Here is a 20,092-nt window from a genome sequence, read left to right on the forward strand (position 1 = left end):
ATAAACCAAGACATTCTTGGAACGTTCTTCGAATGTCTTACAAACTGATCTCGCCTTAAATAGTTGTGCCGAAGAATTCTGGCCGACTCTAGACAAGATTTCATCAATCATGTCTCCGGGTAGGTCTCTTAAAATATTGGGTTGTCTATCCATTTTGTGTTTTTAAACTGTAAAATAGACAAGAGTTAGATTCATAAAAAAAATACTTATTAATACAAGCAATTTTTACATATATCATAAAGCATAAGAACACTATATTCCATATATTACACCACACGAATACAACTATCTTATTCCGACTCGCTCGTTTCTTCTTCTTCGGTTTTGGTTCGTTTTGCCAAGTTTCTAGGGATATATGATGTTCCCCTAATACGAGCCGTCGTTGTCCACATTGGTTTAGAAAAACCTGGTGGTTTAGAGGTTCCCGGGTCATTGTTACAACTTAAGGACTTCGGGGGTTGACGATACATATAAAGTTCATCGGGGTTGGAATTAGATTTCTCTATTTTTATGCCCTTTCCCTTATTATTTTCTTTTGCCTTTTTAAATTCAGTTGGGGTAATTTCTATAACATCATCGGAATTCTCGTCGGAATCCGATTCATCGGAGAATTGGTAATCCTCCCAATATTTTGCTTCCTTGGCGGAAACACCATTGACCATAATTAACTTTGGTCGGTTGGTTGAGGATTTTCTTTTACTTAACCGTTTTATTATTTCCCCCACCGGTTCTATTTCTTCATCCGGTTCCGATTCTTCTTCCGGTTCCGATTCTTCTTCCGGTTCCGACTCTTCTTCCGGTTCCTCTTCGGGAACTTGTGAATCAGTCCACAAATCATTCCAATTTACATTTGACTCTTCATTATTATTAGGTGAGTCAATGGGACTTGTTCTAGAGGTAGACATCTATCACATAATATCAAACACGTTAAGAGATTAATATATCACATAATATTCATATGTTAAAAATATATAGTTTCCAACAAAAATGTTAAGCAATCATTTTTAAAGAAAATACGGTCGAAGTCCAGACTCACTAATGCATCCTAACAAACTCGATAAGACACACTAATGCAAATTTTCTGGTTCTCTAAGACCAACGCTCGGATACCAACTGAAATGTCCCGTTCTTATTGATTAAAAACGTTCCATATTAATTGATTTCGTTGCGAGGTTTTGACCTCTATATGAGACGTTTTTCAAAGACTGCATTCATTTTTAAACAAACCATAACCTTTATTTCATCAATAAAGGTTTAAAAAGCTTTACGTAGATTATCAAATAATGAAAATCTAAAATATCCTGTTTACACACGACCATTACATAATGGTTTACAATACAAATATGTTACAACAAAATAAGTTTCTTGAATGCAGTTTTTACACAATATCATACAAGCATGGACTCCAAATCTTGTCCTTATTTAAGTATGCGACAGCGGAAGCTCTTAATAATCACCTGAGAATAAACATGCTTAAAACGTCAACAAAAATGTTGGTGAGTTATAGGTTTAACCTATATATATCAAATCGTAACAATAGACCACAAGATTTCATATTTCAATACATATCCCATACATAGAGATAAAAATCATTCATATGGTGAACACCTGGTAACCGACAATAACAAGATGCATATATAAGAATATCCCCATCATTCCGGGACACCCTTCGGATATGATATAAATTTCGAAGTACTAAAGCATCCGGTACTTTGGATGGGGTTTGTTAGGCCCAATAGATCTATCTTTAGGATTCGCGTCAATTAGGGTGTCTGTTCCCTAATTCTTAGATTACCAGACTTAATAAAAAGGGGCATATTCGATTTTGATAATTCAACCATAGAATGTAGTTTCACGTACTTGTGTCTATTTTGTAAATCATTTATAAAACCTGCATGTATTCTCATCCCAAAAATATTAGATTTTAAAAGTGGGACTATAACTCACTTTCACAGATTTTTACTTCGTCGGGAAGTAAGACTTGGCCACTGGTTGATTCACGAACCTATAACAATATATACATATATATCAAAGTATGTTCAAAATATATTTACAACACTTTTAATATATTTTGATGTTTTAAGTTTATTAAGTCAGCTGTCCTCGTTAGTAACCTACAACTAGTTGTCCACAGTTAGATGTACAGAAATAAATCGATAAATATTATCTTGAATCAATCCACGACCCAGTGTATACGTATCTCAGTATTGATCACAACTCAAACTATATATATTTTGGAATCAACCTCAACCCTGTATAGCTAACTCCAACATTCACATATAGAGTGTCTATGGTTGTTCCGAAATATATATAGATGTGTCGACATGATAGGTCGAAACATTGTATACGTGTCTATGGTATCTCAAGATTACATAATATATAATACAAGTTGATTAAGTTATGGTTGGAATAGATTTGTTACCAATTTTCACGTAGCTAAAATGAGAAAAATTATCCAATCTTGTTTTACCCATAACTTCTTCATTTTAAATCCGTTTTGAGTGAATCAAATTGCTATGGTTTCATATTGAACTCTATTTTATGAATCTAAACAAAAAAAGTATAGGTTTATAGTCGGAAAAATAAGTTACAAGTCGTTTTTGTAAAGGTAGTCATTTCAGTCGAAAGAACGACGTCTAGATGACCATTTTAGAAAACATACTTCCACTTTGAGTTTAACCATAATTTTTGGATATAGTTTCATGTTCATAATAAAAATCATTTTCTCAAAATAACAACTTTTAAATCAAAGTTTATCATAGTTTTTAATTAACTAACCCAAAACAGCCCGCGGTGTTACTACGACGGCGTAAATCCGGTTTTACGGTGTTTTTCGTGTTTCCAGGTTTTAAATCATTAAGTTAGCATATCATATAGATATAGAACATGTGTTTAGTTGATTTTAAAAGTCAAGTTAGAAGGATTAACTTTTGTTTGCGAACAAGTTTAGAATTAACTAAACTATGTTCTAGTGATTACAAGTTTAAACCTTCGAATAAGATAGCTTTATATGTATGAATCGAATGATGTTATGAACATCATTACTACCTTAAGTTCCTTGGATGAACCTACTGGAAAAGAGAAAAATGGATCTAGCTTCAATGGATCCTTGGATGGCTCAAAGTTCTTGAAGCAAAATCATGACTCGAAAACAAGTTCAAGTAAGATCATCACTTGAAATAAGATTGTTATAGTTATAGAAATTGAACCAAAGTTTGAATATGATTATTACCTTGTATTAGAATGATAACCTACTGTAAGAAACAAAGATTTCTTGAGGTTGGATGATCACCTTACAAGATTGGAAGTGAGCTAGCAAACTTGAAAGTATTCTTGATTTTATGAAACTAGAACTTTTGGAATTTATGAAGAACACTTAGAACTTGAAGATAGAACTTGAGAGAGTTCAATTAGATGAAGAAAATTGAAGAATGAAAGTGTTTGTAGGTGTTTTTGGTCGTTGGTGTATGGATTAGATATAAAGGATATGAAATTTTGTTTTCATGTAAATAAGTCATGAATGATTACTCATATTTTTGTAATCTTATGAGATATTTCATGCTAGTTGCCAAATGATGGTTCCCACATGTGTTAGGTGACTCACATGGGCTGCTAAGAGCTGATCATTGGAGTGTATATACCAATAGTACATACATCTAAAAGCTGTGTATTGTACGAGTACGAATACGGGTGCATACGAGTAGAATTGTTGATGATACTGAACGAGAATGTAATTGTAAGCATTTTTGTTAAGTAGAAGTATTTTGATAAGTGTATTGAAGTCTTTCAAAAGTGTATAAATACATATTAAAACACTACATGTATATACATTTTAACTGAGTCGTTAAGTCATCGTTAGTCGTTACATGTAAGTGTTGTTTTGAAACCTTTAGGTTAACGATCTTGTTAAATGTTGTTAACCCAATGTTTATAATAACAAAAGAGATTTTAAATTATTATATTATCATGATATTATGATGTACGAATATCTCTTAATATGATATATATACATTAAATGTCGTTACAACGATAAACGTTACTTATATGTCTCGTTTCAAAATCATTAAGTTAGTAGTCTTGTTTTTACATATGTAGTTCATTGTTAATATACTTAATGATATGTTTACATATCATAATATCATGTTAACTATATATATAACCATATATATGTCATCATATAGTTTTTACAAGTTTTAACGTTCGTGAATCACCGGTCAACTTGGGTGGTCAATTGTCTATATGAAACCTATTTCAATTAATCAAGTCTTAACAAGTTTGATTGCTTAACATGTTGGAAACATTTAATCATGTAAATATCAATCTCAATTAATATATATAAACATGGAAAAGTTCGGGTCACTACAATATAGAGGTCAAGTACCTCGCGATGTAACCAAATGTAATGTATTCGTCTAGATGGATTAGGACGGGTTACGACAACAGTTATGTGTATCCATATAACATTTATCTCTTAGAACTATGGTCTTTTATTCTAAAATTCTGAAAAGCACCCAGTCTGCGAATTAATGCTCTAAATTTTGAAAAGTTGAATGAAGCAACAAAAACTGTAAACGACCTCAACAGTCAAAAGTTGATGATAAAGAATTGTATGTTGGCAAAGCTCAGAAAAAGTTTGAAACTGAAAAACTGATTGAGCAAACTACGAAGGAGTCTCTGAAAAATCACAAGGACTAAACTTGTACATTAAGAATCCTGATGATTCTGTTTCTGATGAAATTTTTAGGGAATACCTTGCTTCTGACTCCAAACTCTTGAGGACAAATTTTCTTCACCATCCTTCAATATTAGAAATTCCAAGATATCATCGTATATTTCATTATAAATATCCTCCATATTTCTGAAGATATTTTCATAACTATTTTTATCTGAAATCATTAATCTCTTCGTGCTATCAGTGTTACATCATATAGAAACTGTTAGTTTCTATATTCTGTAAACTTTCGAGCTTAAAATATGAATGTTATTGAAGTAATGTTGGAAACTGATGCATGAGTTAGTATAATATAATGACACTTGATCAACGTGATTATATTACATTAAGTCATGCTGAGTTTTTAAATGGAACATGATGATTCACAGATTATAACGTCATCATGTGTCATGTTACAAAACTTTTTCATTCCGATTAACTTCTGAACATATCAAGAAAATATATTCTTGATAGTTCTATTCTCAGTGATTCTGGTAATTTGACAAATCAAATCGTGCCATTACGTTCTTTCTTGTTTGGAACATTAAGTTCATTCGAAGCCCCATACTTACGAATTCTGGACCGTTACTCGCTTTACTAGAGGTCGAGAGAATAAAAAAGGTAAATAGATACAAAATATAAGAGAAAATATAAAGCCCAATAACAACACAGATGTTACAAACCATGGATATTAATATGAATAGCAATATAAGGACACGGTAGAATTAAGAATAGTATCACCCCAAGGTAATAATAGAAGTAAACATATTTTTCTGGTGGAAAGATTGAAAAGAGGGATGACAAAAATGATAATTAGAAAAATATCAAGGATTAGAAATGGATTAAGCATTTTCACAATCTTTTGGATGCATGAACTAAGAAAGAAAGTATAGGAATGGTGAGAATAATGGAACGTAAAAAGTTTAATTTATAATGAAAGTATCAGACAGAGTAATCGAGGCAGATCACCGTATTTAATTATAGAGGTCTTAATTTCCTTATTCGTCGAATAATCAAAACTTTTAGATTTCGAAGATTTTCTTTATATCCATTGAATTCCAGAATTCAACCAAGACGACGTCAAAAGTTAAAGACGAACCTTATTTTCTAAATTCAACCATGACTAGTGAAAAGTTATGATGAAACTTGTCTATCTCATTTTACTATTTAGTGATAACTTCATTCGTACACTTCGAGTGATTAAATCGTTTTATCTATATTATTCAGTAATGATAAAACTCTATTTATCAATTAATATTCGTCATGAAAACATTCTTATTGTTAGTTATGACGACCCCACTCAAATTTCGGGACGAAATTTCTTTAACGCGTAGGTACTGTGACGACCCGGAAATTTTCGACCAAATTTAAACTTAATCTTTATATGTTTCCGACACGATAAGCAAAGTCTGTAATGTTGAGTCACAAAATTTTTGAATTGTTTCATATATTCGTTTGACTTTCGACCATTCCCGACGATTCACGAACAACTTAACCAAGAACCACATCACTCGCTTCCTTCCGCAATCACCACCCTCCATATTCTTTTCGAACCCACTAACAACCACCACCCTAAACCGTTTCACCTCACCACCGCCGGAATAACCAAGAACCGCCACCTTTCACCATCCTCGAACCCGCTTACTTTGTCTTTATGTTTCTTATTCGTTCGAACAACCAAACACCACACAAGTTTCCATTCTTTCTGTTTCTAAATCATATACACAGACCGTCACCTTTTAATCACCAAATCCTCACCACCATCGTGATTTTCTCACACCGATATTTTTTTTTCGGTCACCTGCTGCTGCTGTTACTTGGATCGTGATTCTGTTTTAGCCGGATATTAGTAGCAAAGACAACCAAGAAACCATCATTTATAATTCTTAAATTCTTATTCTTTCGTTTCTTTTTCTTCTTGATCAAACGAAACTACGAACCACAACTGATTTTATTATCTGTTTTGTTTCTGTATTTCTATTTAAAACACGCTAACAAAACTTCTGCTATTCGAAGTTGATTGCTGCAACTTCTGTTTACGCTTCATGTTCCTGCTCGAATAGACTGCACAACTCGAAACCCACTTCCTTCTACAGTGATTAAACGAATAAAGATGAGGATAATTATGTTTGATCCGTATGATCGAATAATGATGTTAGGATGTTAGATGGTATGATACGTGTTATATAGATGATGATACATAAAATAACGGAGGTTGAAGATGATGAATAGTATTTGATGATAATTAATGGTGATCGAAATAAAAAATGAATGATGATGAAAAAGGAAACAGAGATGATGCGGTATGATTATGATGATTAGGATTAGGATGAAGAAATAACGAGTATATGATCATGGAAATGGTAACAGTGAAGTTCAAGATGATGATGATGAACATATTTGAAGATGAAAATGATGAAATGAAACTGTGATAATGATGATGATAACGATTTGATGATTGGAAGTGATGATGCTGATGAAGTTAGAATGAAGAGATCAAATGGGTTGTAGAAGAATAGATGAATATAAACGAAGGGTTAAATAAAATTAGTTATGAAATTATATCGGATAGATAAAAATGGATGGATGGTTGAGGGTGTGGTTAGCGAACGAGAGGTCATGGGTTCAATAACGGGCTATGGCATTTTTTTAGGAAGCTTATTCTTTGAGGTAGTTAAATCATTATTATTATTCTTATTATTACTAATACTATTATTATTATTCTTATTATTATTATTATTATTATTATTATTATTATTATTATTATTATTATTATTATTATTATTATTATTATTATTTTATCATTAATATTATTAAGTATCATGATTCCTATTATTAATATTATAACAAATGAATATTAGTAATATAAAAATATATTTAATACATATAACATAACTATATTAATATTTTTATCTAAAGTAAATATATATAAATAAATTATTAATGAAACCTATAAACTATTAAATATAATAATTATATCATTAATAATAATATATAAAATTATTCGATTACAATTATGTGTTAATATATATATATATATATATATATATATATATATATATATATATATATATATATATATATATATATATATATATATATATATATATATATATATATATATATATATATATTTAAATGATATAGGTTCGTGAATCCGAGGCCAACCTTGCATTGTTCAGTTCCGTCGTATGCATATTTTTACTACAAAATATCGTATTGTGAGTTCATTTGAATCCCTTTTACTCTTTACGTTTTTGGGCTGAGAATACATGCAAATGCTTTACTAATTGTTTTACAATATTTATATGCGTGAGTTCATTTGCTCTCTTTTACTCTTTACATTTTTGGGACTAAGAATACATGCGCTGTTTTTACAACTGCTTTATTAAATGCTTTTGAAATACATTTTGAACTGCGAATACATGAAATGCTTTTATAAATGTTTGATGAGATAGACAGAAGAAAAACATTCCTCGAATGAATTATGTGGACGTGATAATGGCCACCATTGAATTATGTGGACGTGATAATTGCCACAATTGATATGAATATTTTTCCCCTGATTATTATTGCTTGTTAACCTAAGAATTAGGGAACATCACTAATTTTGAGAATTAGTGCACGCCTAATTGACGTGAATCCTAAAGGTAGCTACCGGGTTTAACACCCCCACCCAGAATGTTCACTAGACGGAAGGGCTAGTGGGCGTGGTGTTTAGTACTTCGAAGTTTATATGATTATTATACAGACGAGATGTTCTGTTTTGGGAATATTATTATGCCCATTATATGTTAAGGTCGGTTACTAAGCCAAGTTATGAAAGAAATGAAAAGTGAATGTTATGTATCGAGAGAATGATTTTATACACAGGTTATGTGTATGTTATTTTTGTGCACGAGATATGTGTACGGTTACTAAGATTTATGAAAAATGATTTCGTACACGAGAAAGGTGTACTGTATTTAAAAGATATCGCATGTACATTACATGTGGGTATAGGATTCGGGCTCATTTGTACCATGCAGGATTTAAATCTTGTGGTCTATCAAAATGATGAATTTTATTGTTTTATGATAAACTTATGAACTCACCAACCTTTTGGTTGACACTTTAAAGCATGTTTATTCTCATGTATGAAAGAAATCTTCCGCTGTGCATTTGCTCATTTTAAAGACATTATTTGAAGTCGATCATCGCAATGGGACCAGATGTTGGTGACTTCGTCCAGATGGATTAGGACGGGGTATGACAGTGTAGTACTCCTTGTGAGTACAACTTCTCTCTGCGCAACATATAAGTCATTAAAGAGCAAAATGTGTCGCTTTCAATTAATAGTAAGTGAATAGTAGTCATCTTTGGCAATTAGTATATAGAGTAAAATAACAATAAAATATATACATAATTTCTTATTCCTGAAATATAAATTATAAACATAAAATAATACTCTCATTTTTATGGTCCATTATATTATATTTTTGAAGTTGTTCAAAATTAATTGACAACGTTTATAAATAGATTATATAAAGAAAAATAATAATAAAACTTTTTTTAATGTCCATATTTTATGCAAAACAAAATGATAGGTAAAATAATAAGAGGTAAAACTGACAAAAAGTATAATATGATAATAACATTCACATATTAAAGAGTAGTATATTTTTTGTTTGAGGACAAATAATTTGGAACGAAGAGAATAATATTACTAGTATTATTTGTGCATGCAAGGGAAACAAGGACCAAGGAGAATCTTTACACGGGCAGGGAGAGACTCTCACGCTAAAAAAATTGGGTAGGTAAATTGAAGTTCATATGAGATAGATATAGTTAAAATGATGGAGGTTTGCAGAATTTATGAGTTATTATCGTTTTTATCATATTTCTTTTATACAGACTCATATTTAGTTGATTCAGTTTCTCAAACTCGCAACTCAAAGGGTCACGATTTTTACAATTTCACTTTTATGGAAACCTGTAATTTAGAGCATACTCATTATTTTTTATACTTTTTATACATTTGTATTATATATTTTGAATGATATAGCTTATTGTTATTGATATTGATATGAATGCTTAGAAATTTGAACAATTTTATACTAAATACTAGTTTTATAAGTCCGTGCATTGCACGATATTTATATAAATCAGTAGTCGATAAGTTAATATTGATACTTATTAAATGTATAATACAATTAAAATAAAAAAGTTATTTATTACTAATAACATTTATATCGAAAACATTGATATTGAATACTAACACATATATTATGAGCTCGTCCGTTGGAATCATTTTAACTTCAATTGACAAATAATTTATAAAACACCTAACATGGGCCCCTAAAAAATTGTTTTAACACCGATCGTTAATAATAATATTTTATGTACGTCTCTAATTGTATATATTTCTAGTACAAACTAATTCCATTATATTATAATTTCAAACGAAGCAAATCATACGCACATTTAAATATATATATAAGGATTATGAAATAACCATTTTAACTTCAATTGACAACATGAGCCCGTGCATTAATATTAAATTAATGTATCATTTCAAACAATATTATTTATTATTATTTAAAATAATTTTAAAATAATAATATAATATATAATTCTAATATAATATAATCTGTAATATTTTAAGTAAAGAAATTTGTTTATCAAATTAGATTAGGAAATCTAATAATTCGATTAATATATGAAAATAATTAATAGAGTGACATGTGGCATGAATAAATGAGGAACGTGGCAGGAATTAATAAGAAGTTAACACGTAAGATTATTATCAGTCGCTTTATATATTGTAATAATAATTATAATAGATAATAGATAATAGATAGATTCTAAGTATTTATAATTAAATTTTATCGAATCAAATTATAAGATTACATATTACCTTACAATATATAGTGGGCTATGAGCCCATATTGAAGGCCCATACCACTGGTTGCTGTTCTGAAGATAACACTTATCTCTCTCCAACTACCAATGGCGCGGACACACTGTTATTCCACCGAGAGAAAATCGGAAAAATGGCGGTTCTAACGATACCTAATTATTTTCCATTACAATCGGCCAACGGTCTTCGGAGTAACCGTCGCCGGAAACTATGTGGTCAACGGTGGTGCACGGCTGCGTCACAACAGCAAGAATTGTGTACGGAATTTGAGAGGATAAGGATCGATAAATCTGCTCTGAAGATAGAAAAAGCATCTTCTCATGAAGAGCTTTGGGCCACGTCACTGCTTCGTGTGAGATCCTTCTACAATTTCAAGTCAACGTTTGGTATCGAAGTGAGTTGACTTTGACTTTTTATGTACGTGATAGTTAATAATCAGATTGTAGATTATGTGTTTTATAGCTAATTTAGACAATTTAATATGTTACGAGTGCAATTCATGCTCTGTTTGATGTAAAAGTTTTAATAAATATTAATATGCCAGTTGAAGGATTTAAATAGAGAATCAAGCAACGGATTCAATAGTTTCCTAGTTTGAACTTTCAACAATATTCACATGTGAATAAGTTAATTAATTGCATGTGAATTACTGTAACATGTCATTTTGTAGTTTTAATAAATATTAAGTGTATTCGTGGTTCATGATTATTTTTGGGTGTTTTCGGCATTGCATATTCAATTCTAAGGAGAATTAGTTACTATTATTGTTCTATTTCTATATGCATATGCTATGCTATTAGGTTGATGTAAAGATACTGATGTTAGTTTCTCATTTTTAAGCTTTCTTAGGATCATAAAAAGTATTTGGCTGAACGTGAATTCGGACCTTTGAAAGAACGTGTTGCAGGTACAAAGGCAGGGGAAAAGGTGTCTTGTATCAATGCCACGTTACCGTTATCACAAATGAGTAGTTCGTCGAGGGACCTATGTTCTTCATGTAAGGTACTGTAACTAAGAATACAGTATGTTCGTTTTTTATGTTGCCTGATCACGTAACCTAACACCGTCTTGATCGAAACATACAATAAATGTTGTGCAGTTTTCACACGATGGAGAGGATAGAGTTGTTGTAGGGACTTTAGATCTTAATCAGTGTGTGAGCCTCCCAAATGAGATTACAGGAATGAAGCCAAAGGTACTACGTTCATCTGATTATCTGTTTCTGTATCTTAGCAAGTATTTTTTACAATTATGATGCCAAATATTGCTATAAGTTCGTTCATGGAATTGAACTTTTGTCTGTTTTTACTTAACTTGTTTAATCAAACAGGAGATTGGTGGTGATTTTGCAAGAGGTTACCTTAGTAATGTATGTGTTGCCAAAGAATGCACGAGAAATGGGCTTGCTTTCTTACTAGTTGAAAAATCAAAATCAGTTGCTAAAGCTTGGGGTAATGTCTCATAATACCAATATCACTCATGTTTGTCTTTCTATTACACTTTCTAACAGCATCTTGTCGAAAACATATGTATATCACAATTTTTCTTTTGGGTTTTTCTAACGACAACCCTTAAGGCTGTCGTCAAAGTGCATAAAAAAAAAACTTGTAAAGTTCAATATTCGCCACTTTAAAGTCAAAGGTAACAGCTATGTACAAATCTTTTATGCATCTTAACGACCGCCCTAACGGCTGTCGCTAGAAAAGTCCTTTTTTTTATTGTTCTCTTTGGCATGTAGACAACTAAACAATATAGAGGAAGTAATCCGCTTTACTACTAAATGCTCTATTTGGGTTGTGCTCTATTTTTCAAACGGGTCAATTAGTTAAATTAGCTAACAAGGGGAACGGGTCAAATAAGTCTAACCGTTCAAACTTAACACATGGAAGTTTGCTTATATCTTGATGCATACAACCTAACTTGTGTGACGTTTTGGGGAGTTTTCAGGTATTAGTGATTTGTATGTGCACGTTGCAGTTGACAATGAGCCAGCCAAGAATTTGTACATGAAATGTGGTTTCGTTTATGAGAGTGAAGAACAAGCGTGGCAGGCAAGGTTTCTTGATCGTCCTCGAAGACTTCTTCTATGGATTGGTCTTTCCCAATAATTAAAAATTGGTAATAATAGAAACTTCACACCTCCATTGTTGTTGTCATAATATAATGTCCAAGTATAAATTTCCATGAATTCTGTTGTCAGTTATATGTGTATAAAGATGGTCTCATTGTATATGATACATTCTTGTTGCCAATAGTTGATATTTGTGAAATCATATTAAAAATAGTATTTGGGGGAATGAGATAGGTGATCCCTCGAATCTTTCTCGTTTGCTTGATATTGAGTTTTCAATTGATTTCGTCCCAAGGTTGATCGGGTTGTGATGGGCAGCCATGAATCTTTCGTTGATTGTGAAAACGTAACGGGTGTTTCGGATCCTGTTGCTGTAAATTTTTTCGCCGAATGCTGCAATTTATTCGAATTATTTGAAGGAAGTACAATCAGGTTTGGCAGGTGGTGGTGTTCGTGTTAGGGGCAATGTTAATTCGGTTTCTGCTCTTGGTGATGTTTGCGGTTTGGATTTACGTGTGGATGTGGGCCCGCTGGCGTGTCGGTGTTATGGTCAAAAGTGTGAAAAGGCGTGTTTAAAGGCTTGGATATTTCCCGAGAATACAAGGCGCCTTTTGAATGTATTTCCGACGTGCGATATAATCACCAAAAGAAGAAGAAACCTCATTATGCGAGTTCCTTCCTCGGCATCTAATGTGGTTATTGATTCTTCTACTTTGTCTGGCGATTATGAATCACGATCATAATCACAATCGGGCAAAGCGGTTTCGTATAAACAAGTTGAGGGTAAATTCATTAGGCCCGATGTTAAAACAAGAAGGCGTCCACAACCGCGGGTAATCTTGGAGTTTAAGTAGGTTTCAGTCGTTTGTGGTATTTAAGGTTTTGCCTGATTTGGGTGTAAGCTATCTTTTTTTTGTTGGTTGTTTGTTGGAGTTCTTGTTAGTTTGTTTTGAATCTGTTGTTGTGTGTGGCCCTTTGTGTTTTGGCTAGTTCCTAAATAGTCTTTAGTTTCTTGGGTTAGTGTTAGTTTGCTAGTTTGGGCTTTCTAGGTGCGAGGGTATCTTTGAACGGCCCCTTTCTTTTTTGAAGGGCCTTTCATCTTTGATGATTCGCTAGGTTTTATATACGGAGTATGATTTTTCGTTTTTAGCCACACATAAAAAATATAATTATTTTTTATTTATATGGGTAAAACATACTCCGTTTATAACTCACATTAGTTTTCTTTTTCGTTTTGGCGAAAATAGATATATGTTATTATGTTAAAAGTTCAAACGAGAACTAAAAAAAGGTACAACTCTGCGAGAACCGTTAAGTTTCATGAATTTTCACATTTGAGTAGGTTAAATCACATATAAATGTTGATGAAGAGTAAGATTGAACTAGATTTCGTTTAAAAACATATAATTTAACTAAATAATCAAATTTATAATTTTTCGTTTACATGTGCAGATGTGTTTGTGAACGAACGCATATTTCATATAATTCACATTTGAACATTTAATTTGTGGTTATAATTATTTGTTTGCCAATGATATATACCTTAAATAATATTTATATGTAATTTGTTGTATATAAATACATATAAACTATGTAATTAAAAAAATTTCGCAGTTCTCAACCTTTTGAACTCTCGTTTAAACCTGACTCATTAATCCTATATGCTAATTGGAGTCAAAAAATTGGTCGTCTAATAAAACAAAAACGACATAAAAAAAAAAACAACATACCCCCAAACTTTCCCCAACTTATATTTCTAACCCCCCATACAAACCAAAATGTAAATTTATAATTTTAATAAAAAATCTCAAATAAATTTCACCCAAATTTTTAATGAGACATATCTTCTCGTTCGCTATACGTTAAATTTATTCGACATCACCGTTCAACCCGAAATAATTTTACAAACACACCGCAACTAATTATACGCGAAACGGATGTATTTAAAAAATGTTAAATATTTCGGGCTAACACACGTACAATAAACAACTCAAACTAACTACATCATATCGACGGTTCCGTTCCTTTTTTTTGGCAATCTTCCTGTCGTCAAAAACGCGCAGACCATTATGTATACTAGGTACTAACCACGTGTATCCAAATACAGCCGTGATAACATGTTTTTAATTCTGTACATACATAAACCTGCGTTAAATATGAATATTTAATTCAAAAAGCCGTGCGAGCCACTTTTTCTAGTTAAATATTACTCCCTCCGTCTCATTTCAATAGTCCACAGACAAAAAACACGCAGTTTTAGGAAATCCTACAAACTTCATTTCTCCACCAATGAAATATCTTCTCTCTCCATATCCACCAATGAAATATCTTCTTTCCTTTCTATTTATGGAAGTGGACTATCAGAATGGGACAGCCCAAAATAGAATATTGCCCTATTGGAATGAGACGGAGGTAGTATAACTAACGTTATTTTTGGTACATTTAATGCGCACACATTTATTATAGGATTGAAATCCCTTACAGTTTATTTTATAACTAGTTTGTTTGTAGATTATTTGTCTTTTTTCAATCTATATGATTGTGTGTCGGGTACCATTCCTTTACCAAATAAACAAAAAAAAAAAAAAAAAAAAAGGAAAAAAAAAAAGAAACGTAAACTCTAAACCCTAAATCATAAACCCTAACGGTAAACCCTAATGATCATTAAAATTTTAATTAGTAGTTATTAAGTTTTTTTTTTAGGTTTTATTTTAATATTAGAATTTAGTAATGGGTATATATATATATATGATGCATTTAAGTGATTATTAAAGTGAATACATGTGATATTATTTACTTCAAGTTGGTAATAAAATCCCTAATTGTAGTTATTAATAATTTACTTTAATATAATTATAAACTATACCAATGTTTTGGTGTTAAAGTTTAGCTAAATGTAATAATTAGTCTTATAGCTAAATTGTTGGCCCATCCATTTATGCTGTACGTAAATTCCAGCATACCGTTTAAATTAAAAATGGGTTTAACTTAACATTTTCAAAGATTAAAAGCTAAAATGACCCCCACCCCATCTTCGTCCCCCATTTTCTACATTCAAACAATTTCTAAAACAACTTCTACAACCAAACTTCCTCCTTTTTTCAGAATTTCTAATCTTTTTAGTTTATTATTATTATTATTATTATTATTATTATTATTATTATTATTATTATTATTATTATTATTATTATTATTATTATTATTATTATTATTATTATTATTATTATTACTACTATTATATTATTATTAACAGATCTATATTAAAATAGGTAAAAGATTAGGTGGAAAATACACATTTAATTAAACTCATAAACTTGTACCTGCGGTTCCGAGTTCCTGGGATGAAATCGTAGGTACATCGTTGTAGTATTACATGATGTCACCGTCATGTATGGTTTGCGATTATTAGTGACTTCGTATTAGAAAACCTTGGTTTTGCTGTTTAATTTGGTGTTCATGTTATTAGACGTATTATGTATATAGTTGACATATTCAAATGTAATCCGTGTACAGCCAGGATATAGTTGACTTTAGCTAGCTATTTTAGTAGAAGATCATAATAGTTAGGGAGTTTGTTATAGTTTCCTAAAATATAGATATGTATTGCTGTATATATTGTACGTTATGAGATGAATGCAAATCAATCAAATTATTCAATCCTTCATGATATCAGGCCTACCAATCCTCTTTTCTTCCCTTTAATCTCTCAATCTTCCTCATGGCCGATTCTCAGAAACTTCATCCTGCTTTAACAATCACAAACATCAAAAACGTAATACCTATTGTTCTTGAGATGGATAAAGGACAATACAATTCATGGGCTGAACTTTTTCGCATCCATTGTGTTGCTTATGATGTTCTTGATCACATCATCCCTTCAACCCAAATGACGATTCCTCAACTACTACTACCGCTGTTCCTGCACCCCGAACACAAGCACAAGAAGCCACTTGGAACCGTATTGATGCAATGGTCTTACAGTGGATCTACGGTACTATTTCAACCGAACTACTCACTGTTATCATGAAAACCAAATCAACTGCCGCTCAGGCTTGGGAACGTCTTCGAAACATCTTTCAAGATAATAAGAATTCTCGTGCTGTGTACTTACGGCAACAATTATCCAATGTTAAGTGTCGTAACCCGTCCTAATCCATAAGGACGAATACGATAACATTTGATTACATTGCAAGGTAATGACCTCTATATGATACATTTTACAAACATTGCATTCGTTTTTAAAAGACAAACTTTCATTTCATCGAAAGTTGACAGGTATGCATACCATTTCATAATATCCAAACTATAAATGACCTAATGTGTCATTTACTTAATAATAATCTCTAATGAACTTCAACGACTCGAATGCAACGTCTTTTGAAATATGTCATGAATGACTCCAAGTAATATCTTTAAAATGAGCAAATGCACAGCGGAAGATCTCTTTCAAACCTGAGAATAAACATGCTTTCAAGTGTCAACCAAAAGGTTGGTGAGTTCATTAGTTTATCGTAATCATTTCATTTCCATCATTTTAATAGACCACAAGATTTTCATTTTCAGTTCTCATAAATATACGTCACATGCATAGAGACAAAATTCTTTCATATGGATTGAACACCTGGTAACCGACATTAACAAGATGCATATAAGAATATCCCCTATCATTCCGGGACATCCATCGGACATGATAAAACAACATCGAAGTATACACGGATGGGGTTTGTTGGGCCCAATAGATCTATCTTTAGGATTCGCGTCAATTAGTAGACTAGTTTACTAATTCTTAGGTTACCAAGCAAAAGGGGCATATTCGGCTTCGATCATTCAACCATATAATGTAGTTTCGATTACTTGTGTCTATTTCGTAAAATATTTATAAAAATTTCGTATGTATTCTCAGCCCAAAAATATAAAGGGTAAAAAGGCAAATGAAACTCACCATACTGTATTTTGTAGTAAAAATACATATAACGTTATTGAACAAGTGCAAGGTTGGCCTCGGATTCGCGAACCTAAATTAATTATATATTTATATGTTGGTCAATATCTGTCTAACAATTTAGGTCAGGTCATAGTGTATCACAATGTAGTGACCCGAACTTTTCCATGTTTATATATATTAATTGAGATTGATATTTACATGATTAAATGTTTCCAACATGTTAAGCAATCAAACTTGTGAAGACTTGATTAATTGAAATATGTTTCATATAGACAATTGACCACCCAAGTTGACCGGTGATTCACGAACGTTAAAACTTGTAAAAACTATATGATGACATATATATGGATATATATATAGTTAACATGATACTATGATAAGTAAACATATCATTAAGTATATTAACAATGAACTACATATGTAAAAACAAGACTACTAACTTAATGATTTTTAAACGAGACATATATGTAACGATTATCGTTGTAAAGACATTTAATGTATATATATCATATTAAGAGATATTCATACATGATAATATCATGATAATATAATAATTTAAAATCTCATTTGATATTATAAACATTGGGTTAACAACATTTAACAAGATCGTTAACCTAATGGTTTCAAAACAACACTTACATGTAACAACTAACGATGACTTAACGACTCAGTTAAAATGTATATACATGTAGTGTTTTAATATGTATTTATACACTTTTGAAAGACTTCAATACACTTATCAAAATACTTCTACTTAACAAAAATGCTTACAATTACATCCTCGTTCAGTTTCATCAACAATTCTACTCGTATGCACCCGTATTCGTACTCGTACAATACACAGCTTTTAGATGTATGTACTATTGGTATATACACTCCAATGATCAGCTCTTAGCAGCCCATGTGAGTCACCTAACACATGTGGGAACCATCATTTGGAAACTAGCATGAAATATCTCATAAAATTACAAAAATATGAGTAATCATTCATGACTTATTTACATGAAAATAAAATTACATATCCTTTATATCTAATCCATACACCAACGACCAAAAACACCTACAAACACTTTCATTCTTCAATTTTCTTCATCTAATTGATCTCTCTCAAGTTCTATCTTCAAGTTCTAAGTGTTCTTCATATATTCTACAAGTTCTAGTTACATAAAATCAAGAATACTTTCAAGTTTGCTAGCTCACTTCCAATCTTGTATGGTGATCATCCAACCTCAAGAAATCTTTGTTTCTTACAGTAGTTTATCATTCTAATACAAGGTAATAATCATATTCAAACTTTGGTTCAATTTCTATAACTATAACAATCTTATTTCAAGTGATGATCTTACTTGAACTTGTTTTCGTGTCATGATTCTGCTTCAAGAACTTCGAGCCATCCAAGGATCCGTTGAAGCTAGATCCATTTTTCTCTTTTCCAATAGGTTTATCCAAGGAACTTAAGGTAGTAATGATGTTCATAACATCATTCAATTCATACATATAAAGCTATCTTATTCGAAGGTTTAAACTCGTAATCACTAGAACATAGTTTAGTTAATTCTAAACTTGTTCGCAAACAAAAGTTAATCCTTATAACTTGACTTTTAAAATTAACTAAACACATGTTCTATATCTATATGATATGCTAACTTAATGATTTAAAACCTGGAAACACAAAAAACACCGTAAAATCGGATTTACGCCGTCGTAGTAACACCGCGGGCTGTTTTGGGTTAGTTAATTAAAAACTATGATAAACTTTGATTTAAAAGTTGTTATTCTGAAAAAATGATTTTTATTATGAACATGAAACTATATCCAAAAATTATGGTTAAACTCAAAGTGGAAGTATGTTTTCTAAAATGGTCATCTAGACGTCGTTTTTTCGACTGAAATGACTACCTTTACAAAAATGACTTGTAACTTATTTTTCCGACTATAAACCTATACTTTTTCTGTTTAGATTCATAAAATAGAGTTCAATATGAAACCATAGCAATTTGATTCACTCAAAACGGATTTAAAATGAAGAAGTTATGGGTAAAACAAGATTGGATAATTTTTCTCATTTTAGCTACGTGAAAATTGGTAACAAATCTATTCCAACCATAACTTAATCAACTTGTATTGTATATTATGTAATCTTGAGATACCATAGACACGTATACAATGTTTCGACCTATCATGTCGACACATCTATATATATTTCGGAACAACCATAGACACTCTATATGTGAATGTTGGAGTTAGCTATACAGGGTTGAGGTTGATTCCAAAATATATATAGTTTGAGTTGTGATCAATACTGAGATACGTATACACTGGGTCGTGGATTGATTCAAGATAATATTTATCGATTTATTTCTGTACATCTAACTGTGGACAACTAGTTGTAGGTTACTAACGAGGACATCTGACTTAATAAACTTAAAACATCAAAATATATTAAAAGTGTTGTAAATATATTTT

General features: G+C 31.3%; 1 protein-coding gene across 1 annotated transcript; it reads left to right on the plus strand.

Moving 5' to 3' along the window:
* The first annotated feature begins 10,680 nt into the window (after window positions 1–10,680).
* LOC139855438 (GCN5-related N-acetyltransferase 7, chloroplastic) lies at window positions 10,681–12,899 on the plus strand. The gene is made up of 5 exons (XM_071844658.1): window positions 10,681–11,004; window positions 11,460–11,612; window positions 11,710–11,805; window positions 11,941–12,061; window positions 12,558–12,899. Exons 1-5 carry the CDS (start codon window positions 10,744–10,746, stop codon window positions 12,716–12,718), a joined length of 792 nt encoding a protein of 263 aa, XP_071700759.1. The 5' UTR covers window positions 10,681–10,743; the 3' UTR covers window positions 12,719–12,899.
* Window positions 12,900–20,092: the final 7,193 nt, after the last annotated feature.

Source organism: Rutidosis leptorrhynchoides, chromosome 6 (genome assembly GCF_046630445.1).
Source record: "Rutidosis leptorrhynchoides isolate AG116_Rl617_1_P2 chromosome 6, CSIRO_AGI_Rlap_v1, whole genome shotgun sequence".
Classification (NCBI taxonomy): domain Eukaryota; kingdom Viridiplantae; phylum Streptophyta; class Magnoliopsida; order Asterales; family Asteraceae; genus Rutidosis; species Rutidosis leptorrhynchoides.

What these genes read in the sequence shown, in the direction of transcription:
- LOC139855438 (XM_071844658.1), top strand. Translation starts at nt 10,744, where the DNA reads ATGGCGGTTCTAACGATACCTAATTATTTTCCATTACAATCGGCCAAC. An exon ending in TTACAGGAATGAAGCCAAAG is followed by an intron (nt 11,806 to 11,940) that starts GTACTACGTTCA and finishes TTAATCAAACAG; the next exon opens with GAGATTGGTGGTGATTTTGC. An exon ending in ATCAGTTGCTAAAGCTTGGG is followed by an intron (nt 12,062 to 12,557) that starts GTAATGTCTCAT and finishes GGGAGTTTTCAG; the next exon opens with GTATTAGTGATTTGTATGTG.